The sequence below is a fragment of the Myxocyprinus asiaticus genome, chromosome 26, assembly GCF_019703515.2.
Source record: "Myxocyprinus asiaticus isolate MX2 ecotype Aquarium Trade chromosome 26, UBuf_Myxa_2, whole genome shotgun sequence".
Lineage (NCBI taxonomy): Eukaryota > Metazoa > Chordata > Actinopteri > Cypriniformes > Catostomidae > Myxocyprinus > Myxocyprinus asiaticus.
The window spans coordinates 43302490-43323307 of NC_059369.1; the positions used below are offsets into that span (position 1 = coordinate 43302490).

Here is a 20818-nt window from a genome sequence, read left to right on the forward strand (position 1 = left end):
CTCCTCAGCTAGGTTTTTTTTTAAACTTTTGCATACACTTTGTGCTAAGGGGGCTAAACACAGCACCTTTATCTTACCTATATATTAAACTCATGTTTCTAACAACATTTGTGCTCTTTTTGCAGATAATTGGAGCGCGTTGGTGGAAAGGACGTTTCAATGAGGCCAAAAATAAACAAATGGAAGGTCAATATCAAACCACATATAGGCTAACAGATTGGTAACTTTATAATAACTTTAATAACATCAACAAACATTATTACGTCGCATAATGCTTATAAAACTTTAAAATATTATGAAATTGTGAATTGTCATAAATCTGATTAAATGTTTGCCCGGAAGTCACGTGACATAAAAGCGTCTGTCAAAAGCATATAATATATATAATGTTTTGTGCTAATAAACATTATGCCACAAATGCTGTTGATTGAACTTAAAAGAATAGTTCACCCCAAAATGAAAATTCTCTCATCATTTACTCACCCTCATTGCATCCCATGTGACGACTTACTAATAAAGATTCTTAGAAGAATATTTCAGCTCTGTAGGTCCATACAATGCAAGTGAATGGTGACAAGACCTTTCAAGCTCCAAAAATCACATACGTCAGCATAAAAGTAATCCATAAGTCTCTAGTGGTTAAATCCATATCTTCAGAAGCGATATGATAGGTGTGGGTGAGAAACAGATCAGTATTTAAGTCTTTTTTTACTATAAGTTGTTCTCCCTGCTGAATAGGTGGCGATATGCACATAGAATGCGAATTGCCAAAAACAAAAGAAGAAAGTGAAAGTGGAGATTGATAGTAAAAAATGACTTGCATATTAATCTGTTTCTTGCCCACACCTATCATATCACTTCTGAAGATATAGATTTAACCAGTGGAGTTGTATGGATTATATTAATGCTGCCTTTATGTGGTTTTGGAGCTTCAAAATAGTACCCATTCACTTGCATTGTATGGACCTACAGAGCTGAAATAAAGAAAGTCATACACATCCGTGATGGCATGAGGGTGAGTAAATGATGAGAGAATTTTCATTTTAGGGTAAACTATCCCTTTAACTTGTACTGAACCTGGAATATTCCTTTAATTAAACAGCTTTCACATTTTCAGCTATCAAGGCAGATTTGCGTCTGTTACTGGAGTGTCTGAAATACCAGATGACAAGGCCTGACTCACAGAAACAAGCTCTCCTCACCATCTTCTCCATCTGCCAAAAAAACGGTCTGTGTGACAGCAGAACATACAGTACTCTTACACACGACACACCTACACATATGACTTTACTGCTTACTCACAAAATACCAGTAACACACATTGAAAGCTGTATTTTATTTGTGTTGCAGGTCAGTATGTGGAGTTCTTCAGAGAGATTGGTGGAATTTCATTCATCTATAACCTGTCAAAGTCCAGCTCTTACTCTGAGGTTAAAGAGACTGCTCTTTTTACTCTTGCTTCCTTCGCTGAATTGCATGGTATGTGTGTGTGCATCTTTATATATGCACAACACATGTATGTTTTAATAAATGTATATTATTCAAAAAGATAATCCTGCTTTGTATTATATTTCTGTGGCTCCATTATGAGCCTTGTCATAAGCATTTCAGTGCTCAGTGTACCTTTCGTAAGCTGAGCAAATGACAAAATTAACCGACTTGATTTGACTTGACTTTTGAATTTCAAACAGTTGAACAATTGAAATAAACATATTTATTCTCTCTGCAGAGAGCTGTAAACAGACCTTGTGTAGGGAGGAAACATTTTGTGACTTGGCAGAGCATTTGAAGCAGGAAATGCCTCTGACACAGAAAAGAGTGGCAGTTTACATGCTTTCAGTACTGGTTGCCAACAACAGTAAGCTTTTCCTCCATTAACCTTAATTCATGTACCAGAGTGATGAAAAAACTGGATTTTAATACCTCATACGTCATTTCCAAATGTACCCAAGCAAAGTGCGAATCTATGCAAAATGTGTGTATGTATGTATCTATATACAGTATGTGTGCATGTTGTATTCCAGGACGAGGGCAGACTTTTGCTAAGACCTCCAGTTGTATTGAAACCTTGCTCAGTTTGTTCAGGTACACAAATTCAATCAAATTTTTTGCACATTTACCTGCCTTTATTTTCAGACTTAATGGCTTTAACTATATTTAAACTTTTTATGTCTGAAGACTTGCGATCACAATGCCAGTTGCCTCCCTGATGGTGCAAATAGTGGCACAACTTCCAGATTAACGTTAGGGTGGGGTAAGTGGAGCATAGGAGGGCATCCATGTAATATTAAAACAGTTTTCTCCCAATTAACACCTATAGGGAGGCAACTAAATCTGATGAATGGCAGAATAACTAAGTAAAGTCAAGTGGCTTTAGGCTGAATTCTCCAAGCCAAAACTGTGATATGTGACCCTGCTTGGAAAATAGGAAGAATGTTTCTAACATGGTCTGATGTTTTGTTTAGTTGAATCACACAACTGCAGATATGTGACTCTAAACTCTTAACAGGAAATGTACTTAAAGGAGCAATATGTAATATATTTACTGTAATAAAGCATACAATTATCATAATATGTTATCAGAGATTAAGGAAACATGCTAAGTTGAAATACTGGCTTCTCCAAAAACAATGCTACAGCCAGTATATTCTACTTTGAAATGTCCGTTCCGGGCCGGAATTTCTGTTTGTGTTTTAGCCTGTGTGATCCCGCCCACTGGCCATTTCCCAATAGTATTTCGACACCCCGGGTTGCCAGATTTGAAACAAGTTAGCGGGAAAACCGAGTGCGCTGCAGCCACAGAAGCTAGCAATACATCTAGCTAACAATGACAGAGTTGTAAAAAAATCCACATGAGCTGGTTTATAATTTGCAAACATATACATTAGCTGATCAACTTACAGTGTAAGGCTCATCACTTGCCATTGTCAGTATGCTCATTCCTGTTGCGTGTCCTCAACCTGGCAACCCGCGTGAGCTTAGAGTCTGGGGAGGAGGGGGTGGGGGAGACAACTCTCTCCAATATTTTGAATTTGGACTGCAGTACCCATTTTAAACGCTTGATGTCAATGTTACATATTGCTCCTTTAAATGCTCCCCTGCTGCTTGACAGAACCAGATTTCATTTTATTTTCTTTCTCTGTCATGCGTTTTTCTCAGGCATAGTTTTCCAGGGGCTAATGACTGTTCTGAGCAGCTGCAGTTGTGGGCCACTGTATCCAGTGCTCTCTGTGGCTCTGTTAACAACCCTCAGAATGGTATGGCATGGATTTCTTTCCCTTGTGCTCTCGCCCTTCCATACAAAAACCTGGCATTGAAGCAGAGGGAACCAACAGCATTTGCACAGTGCATTACCATTATTTTACCTCGGTTTAGTGGTGTTGTTAGGCATGAAAGCAGAATGCCTGAAACCTCCTTAACCATGCTAAAATGCTTTTATTAGCTGGCAACAATGTGATAAACAACACCAATGTTCAAAAATTAATAAAATGCATTTACCATTCCACTAAAACTTTTATAGTTCATACGCTTTATGCTGTTTACAGTTGCCAAGCAATGTTACTGTTACGAACAGTGAGATGCTTGGCACCTTATTATGAATTTTAATGGATGTGCTATTTCATAACAGCCTCAAACCAGTGTTATTCGTTAACAACTCAAACTAAATTAATAAAAAATTTCATTAACTAAAAAAAAACTAGCATGATTGTGAAAAACTGAAGCTAAACTGAAATACCTTTAACTCCAAAACTAACTAAAACAAAATAAAAATGTCCTCAAATTAATTTTAGTTTTTGATATAAAGTATATTACAAAATTTAAAGCATTTACAATCTGCCTTCATTAAAGATGAAAATACCACTAGATAGCGGTAACATAAGACTGCCCAAAGAAAATGTATGACTTTAAACATATTTAAATTATATCAGTAAACATTTTAGCAAAAAAATTAAAACTAACAGTCAAAGAGTGAAAATTAATGAAAACGAAACTAAGTTGGAATGTCAAATTGGAAGAAAAAAAGAAAGAAAGAATAACTAAATTCAAAATTCAAAACAATAACCCTACCTCAAGCATGGTTCATCCAATCAGATTTTCAATTCTGAACTATTTATTTATAATATTCAATAGAAAATGCTTATTAAATGTACCACATTTGCTGCCATTTCCTGCAAATATGCACTTTCACAATCTTTTACTCTATTTGTCTGTGACAGAGGAGAATCAGAATGTATGTATGCGTGCGTTTCCCCTGGTGAAGACGTGGCTGCAGGAAGTGACATTGCCCAGGGTAGAGCTGGCACAGCCTGTTTGCTCATTTATTGGCATGACAGTGGCAAACAATTGTAAGCATAAAGCAGATCAGCACAAAGTAATGTACAGTATATTCCCATTTTGTGTTTTGATTCATACGTTTCATGTGGCTGTGTTCTTCAGTCTGTGCTCAGGAGTATTTTGTGTCCGTGGGAGGCCTGGATTCACTCTCAAGCACTCTTACCAGAGTTTTGCCTCAATCGGCGCACAGTGCTACTGCCTGTAAGATGGCGACAGTAATTATTAAAACACTGTCTGCCTGCATCTCCAACAATGGTAAAAACAGACACATACATGCATGCACACTCCATCTGGAGCATATTGGATTATTTCAGATAATCTATGCCCTTTGTCTCTCTGTCCCAGAGCGGTTGGTATCTTTTCTGTCGAACTTAAGGATTATTCCAGGGCTATTGTGTCTGTTGTCCAGCCCAATCCTTGTTCCACAAGACCAGCTTGCTGTGGTGTTGACAATTGGACACCTCACGGATGCCTGTGGTGAGTTTGTGTTTCACAAATTACATACATTCACAAAGTTGCCTAATAAAACAGTAAGTACTTTTAAACGTAAACTCGCAGTACAGTAATATTGGGACACACAATGGATCCCTCATTTCATGTCATACCTGTAATTGCAGTTTGTTGCACTCTCTCTACAGTGGAGCATCAGTCCCAGTTGTTGTTGGCAGGAGGTTTGCCTCTGATTATCTCTCTGCTCACTGAGGCCTGTGACGAGGAGGTCAGGAAGGCAGCCATGTTTGTACTGCACACATGCAAAAAAATCAGTGAGTTTTGTATTTTAAAATTCTCACATGCTAACACATTAGTGGATATAAAAGCATGTTGCACTTATTTTACTTGACTAACTTGGACATGGCCTGATGAGCGGTGACACACCCCAATAGACCTTATTTCAGATTCAAATTCCTGAAAAAAGTGTCCATAAGGAAGCGGGAAATCGAATGGGCCTAGGTTGCTTCTCAGGTCTGAAATTGTACAACCTTGTTTCCTTTCCTGGCTTCCTTTCCTTGCGTCCTAGCTCCACTCTCTTAGGAAGCGAGGAAAATATCCAAGGAAAGGAAACGAGGACGGAGGAATCGAAGCAAGACGGACATCTAAAAAGGAACGTCCTACTCACTACGTCACTCCAAAGTGCCTTTTCTGCGCTGCTGCATTACACCGGCACGCTTGATGTCATTTTGTTGAAACTTGATTAGCTGGTATTTTCATAATAAAGCTTACAAATTTAAGATCCACTGTTAAAGTTTTTGACAATTCTACTTTATTTAAACCGCAAAGGTGAAACATGAAATAAAACTGTTGTGTGAGATGTGAAGGGAGAGGAGAATTTATGGATGTGTCAGGTGCATTGACAAAGTCATCCGCATAGGATGCTCCTGTGCTTTCTCTCTCAAGAGTCCTCTGTAAGCTTCCTCTTTCCTCACCCCCTCGTGGTGCATTTAGAGAACTGATAAGTCCTCAGTGATTGTGAAATTTAAGAAATGAGAAGCTCCCTATGTTTTTTTTAAACTTGATCAATTGTTATATTCATAATAAATCCTAATAATTCAAGATGCACTTTTTGAAACATGTCACAAATATGGTTTACTTTAACCACAACGGTTAAACATGAACAGTTGACAACTGTTGTGTCAGATGTGAAAGAGGAGAAGAATTTATGCATGTGTCACGGCTTCGACCAAAAAGTCTTCTGCATAGGATGCTCCTGTGCTTCCTCGCTCAAGCCTCCTCGGTAAGCTTCCCCTGTCCTTGCCTCTTTGCGGTGCATTTAGATAATTGATACATCCTTCATGATGGTGGACTTGGATCGGTTTCCGGGTCACAGGCTCCAGGGACGGAGGAGCGAGGAAATGAGAAGCACCCCTAGTGTCCTGGAGCATTAGAACACTTTGGCTGCATCCAAATGCATACTTCCCTACTATATAGTTTGCCAAAAGCAGTATGTGAATGGAGTGGGGTGTCCAAATCCTCCAGTATTTATAAAACAGTAGAGATTTTGAAGTTTGCATCCACTAGACACTTTACTATCCCATAATCCAACAGGTGCTCAGAAGACATATTTATAATGCTGAATTTAAAAAAAAAACTGTGGAGAACCGTGAGTAAGGCGCTTCTTTTCAACTGCAAGTGCTATATATACCAATAAAGTTGTTCTTTGTGGTCAAATTGTACTTGTTTAACAAAACCAGAGTAAATCATTTTCACGATTGTTCTTATGTCATTTATTCAGGTCATGGGACAGTGCCCACATTCTCGGATGTCGTATGTCTAGAAATGTTTTCATTCTTTTTTAATGGCAGAGACGTGTGCTTTTCATCAAATGCAATTCAAACTCTGACAGTGCACAAATTTGGCTGCAGCCTTCATGTATGCATGGGGGAAAGACCAGTCTCATTAGTAAAGATGCATTGCTGCATTTATTGCAGTGATGAGGAGGAGGCACTATTAACAACAGGTGCACCTCATCAGTCGCCACAAACTGCCAACATCACTCAGTAATGACAGTCTGGATATGAGGCAGTAATAGGGTGTGTGATGATAATATTCTCAGTACTTTTTAGATGGGTAATCGTGTAATTTGACAAATTACAAGGTTTTGAGAGACACAAGGTCACTTTTTAACTGATACAAAATAACAAAATACTCTGTTTTGCAGATTGTTATTTCCAAATGAAGTTAAGATTTGGAACATTTTGAAATGTATTTTCCCTCCCGTCCCGCTGAATCATTAGGCAGTGGCATGCCTGTTCAGAATGAAGTGGAGTCTGATATGGAGGGATACAGACAGTCTGCCAGAGAAATCTTCCAGAGAATACAACAACTAGAGAAAAAGGTTTGTTTGTTTGTGTGTGTGTGTGTGTGTACAGGTTTTTCTATACTTGTGAGGACCAAGTATTGAGAATCAACCTGTTCTGTGAGGACATTTCTGGTTGTGAGGACCTTTTGGGTGGTCCTCACAAGGGAAATAACATATTAAATTGTTTTTTTGAAAATGTAAAAATGCAAAAAGGTTTCTGTGAGGGTTAGGTTTAGGGGTAGGGTTAGGGGATAGAATCTGTAGTTTGTATAGTATAAAAATCATTATGTCTATGGAGCGTCCTCACAAGTATAGCAAAACCAACGTGTGTGTGATGCTTATGCATTTGAACAAGTTTGGATAACTTGCAATGTATGAAACAATGCTTTCATACAAAGGTTAGCCTACATTAACTTTAACCTGTTTGTGAGCTGGTGCATGTTGAATTCAGTTATCAATTACACTGTATTGACATTCCACAATATTTCTAAATATTTAAAGTTTATTAAAGCGCAATTATATGTGCAAAAAGCCCCCAAACATAGCTGTTTAGGTATTTGTTTGAATACAAGTTAAACTCTTGTCAACAGCATCTGTGACATGCCGTTGATTACGATGTAAAATAATTTTGAATTGTACCTCAGTGGTCAGTGAGTAGCTCAGGTAAACAACTAAATGGACAAGACTGGATTATGCTTGGGGAAAAAGTCAAAATAAATTGGGGCACCAGAGCAGAAGCCATCTTTTAATGAGCTTAATTGTGTGGTTTGATTCTTAGATTGGCGAAAAACATTTGGAAAGAGGTACCGAGAGGCAGCGGCACAGCATGCAGAGGTCGGTCTCTTCTGTGGAATGTAATGAGGAATGGTGGGAGGACTCTGTGATGCGGAAGGTCAAAGGTCGTCCTCGAGTATGTGAGGAGTTGCTCACAACCTCGCCAGGAACTCCAGATCAACCAATCACAAGTCAAAGACCATACATCCAAGAGACCTTAGTAAGCATCATGTGTCAAGACATGTTAACATACATAATAATGCTATGAATACAAATACAAGTACAAAACAAAGTTTTCAGCATTCCTGTAAGAGCACTTCTGACACAGATGCACAAAGAACTCTGCATCAGTGTCAGAAATTAACTTAAGAGGCAGAATTTACTCTCTAGAATGTTAATTTTTCACCTTTTTTGGGGCACATTTGCGACACATTCAACAATGCTTGTCTCTAAAACAGCAAATATTAATATCTAACAAATACAGCACACTATAGTGTCTAACCCCATAACTAGCTACTCCTATAAATGAATATTATGAAATATCAAATCTGTGATAACACATTAAAACCGATTCTCTACCATAACGTTTTTTTGTATCTTTGTCACTTTTGGTGCCATTTTTGCCCTAAGCCCTAATTAATTTTTGGCTCTGCTGTGCATGAATAGAGATAAGTTTAAATGTACAGGTGTGTGCTTGTCTGTGTATATGTGTGTATGAGCAGCAGTGTGTCCGAAAGCATTTATTTAGGAGCTCTGAAGAGCGTTTGAGTCCCTCCCAAGTCCCTTTCTTTCAAGACACTATCCTGGGACATGGCAAAGAGAGAGAGCAAGAACAAATGAGAGAGAATAAGCAGTCATCAGAGAGGATAATTGAAAGGAGCAATGACCTGGAGACGAGGAGAGGAGGAGATTCAAATAAGATCGATGTGGGGGAGAAGAGGAAAATGCAGTCTGAAAGAGTGGTGAAGAGATTGAAGATAATGGCGCTCGTGAACCAAGACTCTGAAAATGAACAGCATAAACGTCAGCATAAATGCAATACACCAACAGAGGGCAGCAGAGATACACAGGGGTAAACAACCACAAATTATATCTGTTATTGTTTGTAATCTTTATTCATTCATGTCTGTAGTACAAACAGTGTGGGGCAAGTTACTGACAGAAGTTTAATGCTTGAGATCAGGGGTTTGTTCATAACCCTAACTATAAGCAAAAGTAAAACAGACCACAAAGTTTGCCTAGTTCTAGTTGTACAAACCCATTTTAATTCTGGATTAGGATGTTCACAATTCGCATGAAATCCATATTCACATGAAGCATTTTATGTCCATTTCTTTTTATGACAGACTCAAATTTTTCCTTCCCATGGGAGTGACATTTCTCTCTTTATTTTTCTTGGGGTTCAGCCCACATATTTTCAGACATCCTGATCCCATGAAGAGAGGCCAGCGCATACAGACTCTCTCTAATGGTAAAGCTTTCTAAAACACCACATTCACTACTATGAGTGCTAAATCACTGAAAAACCTTTGATTGCTTTTCACCAAATCCAGGCGACTCATTTATAAAACATATGTATGATCAGGTTTGATCTTAAAGGGATAGTTCATCCAAAATGAAAATGCTCTCTTCATTTACTCACCCTCATGACATCCCAGATGTGTATGACTCTTCATGTTCTTCAGCAGAACACAAAGATTTTTAGAAGGATATTTCAGCTCTGTAGGTCCATACAATGCAAGTGAATGGTGACCAGACCTTTGTAGCTCCAGAAATCACATAAAGGAAACATAGAAGTAATATATATATATATAAAAGACCTTTTTTTATTACTCTAAATCTCCACTTTTACTTCTGAAAGTCACATGTGGTGCCTATTTAGTTTCACTTTAACATCTGAAAGTGAAAGTTAAAGTGGAGATTAGAGTAAACACTTAAATATTGTTCTGTTTCTCACCCAAACCTATTATATCACTTCTGAAGACATTTAAACACTGGAGTCATATGGGTATATGGATTGCTTTTATGTTTCCTTTATGTGATTTTTGGAGCTACAAAGGTCTGATCAGCGTTTACTTTAATTTTGTGGACCTACAGAGCTGAAATATTCTTCTAAAACTCTTTGTGTCCTGCTGAAGACAGAAAGTCATATACATCTGGGATGGCATGAGGGTGAGTAAATGATCATTTGAATTGGTAATTACAATTTTCATTTTTGGGTGAGCTATCCCTTTAACTTCCATGAATTTGATCCTATGTCAAAAGTGAGGAATAAATCGACAGAAACTGATGTGAAAATGTTCTTGTGTACATCAACTGACAAGCATGCATAAAAACAGTTTTGTGCCAGTGCATGGTGAGTTTTAGTGATGCAAAAATAGTCAGTGACTGACTGAATTTATTAATAAATAAGCATGTTTGGGGGGGGGGCCTGGGTAGCTCAGCAAGGAAAGACGCTATCACACCTGGAGTCGCAAGTTCAAATCTAGGGCGTGCTGAGTGACTCCAGTCAGGCATCCTAAGCAACCAGTTTTTATTTTTTTTCTCTCCCCTTTTTTTCCTCCCCAATTTGGAAAGCCCAATTCCCAATGCGCTCTTAGTCCTCATGGTGGCGTAGTGACTCGCCTCAATCCAGGTGGCGAAGGATGAATCTCAGTTGCCTCCGCGTCTGAGACCGTCAACCTGCATATCTTATCACGTGGCTTGTTGAGCGTGTTACCGCAGAGACCTAGCTCGTGTGGAGGCTCTCGATATTCTCTGCGGCATCCACGCACAACTCACCACGTGCCCCACATAGAGCAAACCAAATTATAGCAAACACGAGGAGGTTACCCCATGTGACTCTACCCTTCCTAGCAACTGGGCCAACTTGGTTGCTTAGGAGACCTGGCTGGAGTCACTCAGCATGCCCTGGATTCGAACTCGCGACTCCAGGGGTGATAGTCAGCGTCTTTACTCGCTGAGCTACCCAGGCCCCCCTAAGCAACCAGTTAGCCCGGTTGCTAGGGTAGGTAGAGTCACATTGGGTTAACCTCCTTGTAGTCGCTGTAATGTGGTTCTCGCTCTCGGTGAGGCACGTGGTGAGTTGTGCATGGATGCCGCGGAGAATAGCGTGAACCCTCCACATGCGGTAGGTCTCCGCGGTAACGCGCTCAACAAGCCACGTGATAAGATGTGCGGATTGACGGTCTCAGACGCGGAGGCAACTGAGAATTGTCCTCCGCCACCCGGATTGAGGCGAGTCTCTACGCCACCATGAGGACTTGGAGCGCATTGGGAACTGGGCATTCCAGATTGGGGAGAAAATCCAAAATAAATAAGCACATTTACGTATCCAAAAATATTCCCATATTAGTCAGAATTTGGTCATATTCAGATTATGTTTGCATAATGGAAATGCTTTATTTTGTATATCTGCTATAACAGAATATTTATTTATAGCACTATCTGCATGTTTCCATAAGTAATTTTGAGAGCTAGAAGAAAAGCATGCAGGTGTAATTTAAGGAATGTAATATGATCAGTGCACAGTTTGAGCGTAGAGGTGAAGAGATTATAGTTTACAGCCTTTAAAACATAGCTGAATCAATGTACAGATGGGTGAAAACACAGCAAGTCTCAAATTTAAAACTCTACTACATTCATCCTTCAGCATCTTGTCTGCTGTTGTTGAGGACATAAATGAAAACAAATGATTGACTAGATTATTCAAATGCAGCGTAATCGATGTCAAGAGCGAGCAGGAAAAGAATGCACTTGTTGTTTATACAGATCACGACTGCCATGTAGACTATGCATATTTCATTATGTATAAATATGCATGTAAACCTCTTTGGAATTAAGATGTAGCACAAATGGACAGTGGTTGAAGAATGGTGTGGATTTACAGTATTTGAGGTTAATGAATGGATTTGTTATTGATAATGAAAATAAATAACTGATGAGTTGTTGAATAGGCTAAAGTAGATGGGCAGAAACCGGTATCTCCACTCACTTTTTCTAAAACCTTGCGAGCCACACAAGAACATTCCTTATGAATTAATGAACAAATGACTTGCTTGCACATACGCTTGAATTGTATTCTGTCTCACCATATTAGGACATTTCTGGGCGTTCTGTAGGTGTATGATTTAAAGATGAATTGCGATTTATAAAGTTGGATGCATGTAGGAAAAAAGTTCATGTGTATAGACATTTTATAAATTGTTCGTTGGAACATTTTGGAAATTATTGTACATTCACATTTAAGATCATTCTACTAACGTCTTTATGAATGAGCCCCCAGGGCTTTTACATACAATTAAAATAATGTTCCAGGTTCAATACAAATTCAACTGACACCATTTGTTAAATACCACAATAAATATTTTAACTTGTACATCATTTATTTAAAAACAAACAAAAATTGCAGCTACAGTAAGACACTTAAAATGGAGGCGAATCGGGCCAATCCATAAAGATTAAAATGCACAATTTGTATTTTTTTTTTTTTTACAAAGTATAACCACAAGATGTAAACATTGTATGTAGTAACATAATTTAAGTGTGATTAAATCAGAGATTTACTAGCGTTAAGGCGTTTACCAGATTACAGGGTTTACCGCCATTATTTTGTCATTACAACAAAGTTGTAAAATTAGATATAACTTTACATAGAGAAGGTTGCTTAGCGATTTTTATCACACTAAAATCAAGTCTTGGGCTGTACTTTTGAAGCGGTGTGTATTTTAATGTTTATGGACTGGCACCATTCTCTTCCATTTAAAGTGACTCACTGTAACTGTGTGTAACGGGGTTCACAGGACGGGCAAGGAGGAGGTGGGAACTGGCAGAACGGTCAACATAATTTTAATGACATAACTGAACTTAAACAAATACACACACAGTGGCCGCGTGTGTCTCTCTCTCTTGAACTGGTGCCTCCGGCTCATCTTTATCCCCCTCCCGGCTGATTAGGACAATTCAGCGCCGGGCGTGCATCCTCACGGCCCGGCCTACTTCTCGTCACACTGGTTTTTTAATTTTTTTTATTTTTTTTTATATATAAACAAAGGATGTCAAAAATATTCAATAATCAATATTATGCCACAAATGCTACCGACTGAGCTTAACGTGATGAAATTGAACCCAGAGCATTTCTTTATTTAATGGTGATCAAATGGTTTGATGTTCATTTTGAAGTTTTATTATGGATTTGTGCTCTGTTCTGTTACCAGATGAGATCTCTTTGTGTTCTGAGCTGTTGGACAAAGAAATTAAGAGGTTTTTGAAGCCTCTATCCGCCTCTACCCCTGGTAACTTGCGATGTGCAGGTGTGTGGCCTGAAAATCACACACACACAACACACTGATGTGCTGTACCTTAGATAGCAAGAGCAACATGTACTGCCTCTTTTAGGTTCTTCAATACTCTCATTTGTCCTGTCTCGCATGTTTCTTATCTGTCTTACCTTCCATCATGTTCCTGAATCCTTCAGGTTGCATGAAAGGTATGCATGAGGTGGACAGTCGTTTGTTTGGTGCAGCGATGCGTAGCTGCAGGTATAAGTGTGACTTTCACCTGGTGCTTCTTGAGGTTGAGGATCGCTTCAGGAGAAGCCAGCAGTTAGTGAGGGCTAGCCACAGTGAAACACACGCACATATCAACACGCATGTTAAAAGCAGAGAGCACAACGCATGCACCAATGCGGAGAAAGAGAGGGAAAGCCACGGGCTGAGTCACCATTGTCCAGATGGATGTAAGAAACAGGGTTCACGCACACTTTCACACTGACCATGTTTCCATTCAGATTAATATTAGAATTTGTTCTTTTTCCAAACATGTAAATGCTTTAATATGATTGCCATAACCCATTTAAGACTATATTCCTGGCTGTGTTTACATTGTCACAATTTTTTGCTCACATCTGACACTGATCAGATATTGTTGCACACATGTAAACACAATTTCGCACTAGATCTGAATTGTTTTTGCATACGATCTGAGCCACTTCAAAATGTGGTTTTAAATCAGATAAATTTCCGATATCTGGACATCTGACCTACGTCTAAACATGGTTATCCGATTCCCCTTGGCTTTTCTTAACTGCGTGTCCTTATGAAGCAGACGTGCCTGTAGGCGCTTGCATAAAAAAAACTCAGCTTCTCTTGTTTGGGCGTAAGTTTTGTACCCACTCATTGTCGTCAAACGTGTGGACTTGGTCACACCACTGCTGACTTGTAGCCCTATTCGGATGGAATTAGTTTTATATGGGGATGTGGGGTAATGTAATAATTAACAGGGATTCTCAATTTTAATCCTGTGCGATTCAGTCATGTCAGTAATTTTCCTGGGCTTTTCCAGACTGCGCGTTCCTGCGCCGGTAAAAATTACAGCATAATTACCTACGATGAAACGGTTTGTAAAAATAACCCCTGGTAATATTAATCCAGTGCAGATTAATAAAAAGCCTGTAAATCTGCACTTTCCAACCCTTGAGCCCTTTAAATAATATTTACCTATGTAAAAGAGAAACAACCAGTTTGATTATGATTTGAGCAGAGTGAGTGCGGGAAATTATGTTGAGCCCCATGTTTTGTAACATAAATTTACATGATGTGAAGGGATTGTCCATACTTTTAATTCAAGAGTGAAATACAAGATTACAGGCTTGATGATGTCACCAGTTTTGTTGTATTTAGCCAGATAGTCCAATCAATTTCTTCTTATAATCACAGATACAGTGTATGATCATGTTTAATATGTCCTACATAATTAATAAGCACATTATACATTTTGTAATTGGTCAGTTACGTGTGACAGCAGTGTGTAAATGCTGTAGACCCAACAATCTATGTGATTTTTAAAGACAATGTTTATCCCGTACATGCTAATTAATGGTAAATTAGTACGCAGTAATAATTACTTTCCGGACATATGTTAGGAAAACGAATCCCGTCCGAACAGGGCTTTACACTCAAGTGATGTTGAACTCATTTGAAAATATTAAATAGCACAAGACCATTCAAAACCCGAGGGTGAACCGTGGTGCTCATAAGTGAAAGCGAACAGTAATGTAGTCATTCGAGTTTGGGCGGGAGATTAATGTAAACACATCAGAGATGAGTCCTGTCTTCAGTGAATGTAAACAGGCGGGACAAAAAAAATCTGATATGGTCAAAAGATCGGATCTGTGCATTAAGCCTTGCAGCGTAAACACAGCCTTGTTTCTAGAAATCCAAGCAAAACAGCTGGCTTATGCCTGTGTTATTTGGAATTCTTTATCAGAATATTGCAATTGGATTGGTAGGAATATTCGTAGAGCTGTGAAGCATGTTAACATCTTTTTCAGAATTACGGCTCAACCAGAATATCAGTAAATGTGAATGTAAACTTAGTCTTTCTGTAAACTGTGTATTTGGGATTTTATTCAAGAGTAGTTCAGCCGCATATATATATATATATATATATATAAAAAAAGTTTTGTTACCATGCACTCGCACTCATGATGAATCTAGTATGATATTTATTTTTCTGTGAACATAAAATACAATAAAAGTGGGGGCCTGGGTAGCTCGGCGAGTATTGACGCTGACTACCACCCCTGGAGTCACAAGTTCAAATCCAGGCCGTGCTGAGTGACTCCAGTCAGGTCTCCTAAGCAACCAAATTGGCCTGGTTGCTAGGGAGGGTATAGTCACATGGGGTAACCTCCTCGTGGTCGCGATTAGTGGTTCTCGCTCTCAGTGGGGCACGTGGTGAGTTGTGCGTGGATGCCGTGGAGAATAGCGTGAAGCCTCTACACGTGCTATGTCTCCGGTAACACGCTCAACAAGTCACGTGATAAGATGCGTGGATTGACGGTCTCAGACGCGGAGGCAACTGAGATTCGTCCTCCGCCACCCGGATTGAGGCGAGTCACTACGCCACCACGAGGACTTACAGCGCATTGGGAATTGGGCATTCCAAATTGGAGAGAAAAAAAAAAATAATTAAACTGTAGCTGTCAAGCTCCATAAATAACAAAAATTACAAAACACAACATAAAACTTCCCTCCATTTAACTTGTGATATTTCAGGTCTTCTAAAGCTATATGAGGAACAAACCAAAATTCAAGATATGTCATCAATTACTGTATATTGAACATTTGAAATTATATTGCTGTTGCCCCCTTTTTTTAAAAACAATAACAACTAACCACACAATGTTTTGTGTTGCTATGATATTACCATGGTAAAATCACTGTAACAGTCTCAAGCACCTTATTGCTTTAATTGAGGATGTCTTCACATGCTATACTGTCATTTTTCAGTGCATTTTGTTGCTTTTCTGATTAGTAATTCTCAGTGTATTTCCCTCCAGTTTTAAGCCTCACACCCCTCAGAAGACCATGTGAAACAAAGGGTAAGAAAAGTTTTCTTTTCCTATCTGAAAAAAAGAGAGCCGTAGCTCTCTAACAATTCTCAGTCACTTTTATTGTGATGGGTTTGAGAATGTAGAGGACAAACATTATAATGTCCTTGCCACAATAAACATCTGCAAACTGCCCCTAAAATTTGATAAATGGTGTGTGTATGTGCAAGGAGCTGGGTTATAATAGCAAGTAAGGTTATATCGTACTGTAACTTGAGATTTTTTTTTTATTCTCTCTGCTTTTGTCTATGCTGAATTTTCACTAACTTCCAATCATTTTTTCCCTTACTTTATTTCCTTTTTCCCCTCAGTCTCACTCGTTCCATTCCCTCCATTGCTGAGTTGTGCTCTGAGTAGTGTGCAGTTGTTCCTGTGTGGCCGCTTTCCTATAACCTCAAGATTCAACTTAATAACTCTTTCAGAAAATAAATTCCCTCAGTTAAATGTACATAAAATAAGTTAATAAAATCCATAAATTCCATTTTAAACAAACATGTTAAAAATTACATTTCTCGGCCTCAATTTGTGAGTGGAAAAATTATTAACCAAAAATATGGCATCTATGATCCAATAAAATTCTGACTAATGAAAGCACAACCTGCCAAACATTATTTTCTGCTAAATGGTAAGAAATGTGTGAAGTTATATCCAATATAACTTTACAGGGTTTCATTGTCATGGCAACAAAGTCGAAATATTGGAAATAGCTTTACACAGATTAGGTTAGTAAGCAATTTTCTCACAGTAAAATTTATTTTAATAATCTTTTAGCCATACTTTTGAAACAGTATGTATTTTAGCATTTATGGACTGGCCACATTCACTTTCATTGTAAGTCCATTACTGTCACGAGTTGAAATAAAAAAAATAAAAAAAATGTTTTTGTGGTAATCAGCATTGCCTTAAATGCTGTTGATTTGAGCTTAACTTATTAAACCTAAAGCATTCCTTTTATTGTTAATGTTTAATATTGTTCATGTTTAAAGTTGATTTGTCTAAAAATAAATGTATGGATAAAAGCAAGCAAGTAATGGATTGGCATGGAGGTAGAAAGATTTAGACAAAGGAGAGTGTGTGTGTGTGTGTGTAGAGAGAGAGAGAGAGAGAGAGAGAGACAGACAGACAGTTGGAGTGTACAATATGTGCAGGGAAGATGGGTTTCTAGATTATGGGTCTCTGTGGGTTCTGACCTCTGGTCATTGAGCTGTTACTATGGAGACATGGGCTGCTCTGCACCCCGCAGCACAGTCATTAGGACAGGACATGACCAGATGTAAACACACATGCACACACAGTCTATTACACTTACAGGGAGAAGAAATCTTTCACTATAACTAGATTAATGTGTTCCATTCTGCACAATCATACGTGTGCATACACATGGGCATACATGCAGTACACACAGAGTGTTTTGTTCTGCTCAAGCTGGTGAAACAGTATTGTGGAATGGCTATAGTATACCATGAAAACCTCCTCCATGCTGAGTGGAATACCCTGCTATAGGCGACTGAAGAACAGTGGGTTCTTGTTTTGTAAGCTACTGGGAAAGGTTTCAGGACTGTGCGTGACTGCCCACTAAATCATTCTAAAGATCAATATACTTCCTTTCTGCACTGTGCAAGTCTGACCATCTGTTTTACTGTTGCCAGCGTGGACACACTTCTATGATTTGGTTCTTTATTTTAAAGGAATATTTAAATACAAATTCACTTCTGTTGGCAGCATCTTTGACTTGTCTTATTACCATTAAAAATAATTTCAACTCATCTCCTAACAATGGAATAATCCAGAATATTCCTTTTTAATTGCACCTCCTGTATCTCTCTCTCTCTCTCTCTCATACTCTCCTTTCTATTTTTGTCTTAGGATCAAACATGGAAAAGAAAACAGTTCACAGAAATCTCGAGAAAACGTTCGAAGAATGTGTCCCCAAAAATGTACGGTATTATTAGCGTTAGTCATTAAGCGAATACGTTTTACGATTTTCTCACTTGACGCACAACGTTTTAAATCTTGATGTCCAGATTTATTTTTGTCAATGTTTTGGACCGAATCATCAACATGTACTTTTATTTTTTTAGTCCATAAGCTACAGTAACAGATAGATGTTTGTGCGTCAATTTGTAACCATTGTTCTCCTGTAGTCTTCAGGCAAACACAGAGAAAGGAGGAACTGGACTGCCGATGAACTGCTCTACCTCAGTGAGGGTGTGAAGCGTTTTGGTCACTCCTGGAACTCCATCCTCTGGGCATATCCCTTCCAGCCAGGACGCACCAATGTAGACCTGGCTAAGAAATACCAACGCATGCAGGCAAGACATAGCCAAATGTAAAGATACTGTCACAGTAACCAATGAGTGAACCTGTCAATTTGCACCTGTCAAGTCATTCTGTAAACCAAAATCAAAATAAAAAAATAAAACCTATTTTAGGACCATTAAGACTTTTTGCAATGCAAGAAAAACAAAAACAAATAAAAGTAACACTTTACAATAAGGTTGTATTAGTGAACATTAGTTAAGGCATTAGTAACAAATAATAAACTTATAACAGATTCGTACTACTCACCTTTCAGCTAGTCACCTTTTCTGAAGCTAATTTGCCCAAATCGTTTGGAAAAAAATTCTACGTTTTCCTTATTAAAATCACTTAAGCTTAACTTTAAAAACAACTTTAAAAAAAGCTTCAAATACAACAAACAAAATATACATCTGGAACACCTGCCATGACTCTGAGTTTGCATACCTGTAATAATAAACAATATTTTTAAAGCATTTATTTATCTTGGTAAATGTTAATTTCTATATATACAAATACCTTTTTTTTACATTAAAATGTAATGTATTACATTTTACGTTAACGTTAGTTAATGCATTATAAACCAACAATAGTATTTTTGTAACATCAAGATAAATTGTTAAAAAAAAAAGCATTGTTCATTGTTAGTTCATGATACTGTACCTAATGTATTTACTAATGTTAACAAATACAACTTGATTGTAAAGTGTTACCGAAATATATTTATATTTTTGTGTGTGTGTGTGTGTATATGGGTTGTTGACATGACATTTTCACTGTCACACAAGATAAAAATTAATAAATAGTATTGTCATCATTTAAAAATGATTAAACATTTCTTTGCTTTACATCGACCTGTTATTATACAAACTGCATTGTCATTAGATTTTTACATTTTTTTTTTTTTTTTGCCAAATCTCAAAATTGTCCTATGGTGTGACTGTCTCAAGCAAGGTTCAATAAATTCTAACTTTTATAAATTAAAAAGAAAAGCATAAAAATGTTGATAAATACCACTGGCATAATTTTACAAGTGTCTATTTTAGTAAATGGCAATTCGTTTTTTTCATCCATGTATTTCTAAAAGCGTAGGAAGTTGATATATTTTGTCACTGAAAACCATGTCCTCTGGTGTGACACCATATCCTCATTTTAAATCGGCAATTCCACGGACGACTTTATTTAGTTTCTATAACCCCATTCAAGGTCATGTTTCTGAAGCCCCCTGTTAAGGCCAGGACATGTGCACATGGTAAGTTTTTGTCTCTAAATTGTTCAAATATTTAACTCGTTTCAAAGCTCTAAAAGTGTTTACGTTTTGTTGTCCTTTGGTGTGACACCCCTAAATTATATATATATATATATATTTTTTTTACTAAAAATTGTTAAACTGCATAATTATGGAAAATTGTGCAAATGTGTCTTGCTAACTGCTAATGACATGTTGGCTAAGAATAGCAAGGTCATTAACTCACACAAAAGGATGAAACAACCTTTGGTGTGACAGAAAATGTCCTCTGGTGTGACACCACCTCATCTGTCACACCAGAGGACAAACATGTCACACAAGAGGACAAGGTCTATTAAAGAAGCATTTAAAATAATTAAATAAAATGTAACAAATTTTTATTCTTTTTTTTTTTTTTTGGACCATTTTCAGTGTTTTAATTATTGCAATTAAACTACTTTCTGCTGTTTTTGCAGAACATTTATATTGTTATAGTGATGATATGATGTATGACGATACTGCTATTCAGTGTCGTGAAAATAAATAGTTATAAAAGTTAATTAACAGAGGTTCAGGAGTAGCATGCCAATTTTAATCTGACAAATCCCAGGAGTATATAAGCCGCAGCTTACCTGATTCCCGTGACAGATTTTCTTGGCATCCCACCTTCTCCCTATCTCCACCTATTTTCAAATATTCACTATTCATCTAAGGGTACGTTTACACGACAACGATGTACAAAAAATGGAAACGTTTTTCCTTTTGCGTTTTTGAAACGTTTCGCGTAGAGATGACAACGTTGTCAAAACGATCCCCGTTCACACAGATCCGCGAAACGACAAAAAGCTGTATTATGCATGCCAGGCAAGTAGTTGATGTCACTTTGTAAAGAAACACAACGCGCCTGCGCACAAGCATTCTTCCACAGAGCGGTGAATACAAACAATGAAGATGGCGATCGCTGGTCGTAGTAGTGATGCAGTAAATCTATACT

At 37.9% G+C, this 20818-nt stretch overlaps 1 protein-coding gene across 1 annotated transcript; it reads left to right on the top strand.

Annotated features, from left to right (window-relative positions):
• Nucleotides 1–19164, top strand: terb1 (telomere repeat binding bouquet formation protein 1). Its single transcript, XM_051656640.1, has 19 exons — nt 1–186; nt 1118–1228; nt 1351–1479; nt 1730–1858; nt 2025–2085; nt 3160–3257; nt 4218–4346; nt 4438–4590; nt 4681–4812; nt 4974–5099; nt 7068–7168; nt 7911–8126; nt 8629–8978; nt 9313–9377; nt 13123–13218; nt 13383–13643; nt 16248–16289; nt 18165–18235; nt 18443–19164. Exons 1-19 carry the CDS (start codon nt 93–95, stop codon nt 18629–18631), a joined length of 2553 nt encoding a protein of 850 aa, XP_051512600.1. The 5' UTR covers nt 1–92; the 3' UTR covers nt 18632–19164.
• Nucleotides 19165–20818: the final 1654 nt, after the last annotated feature.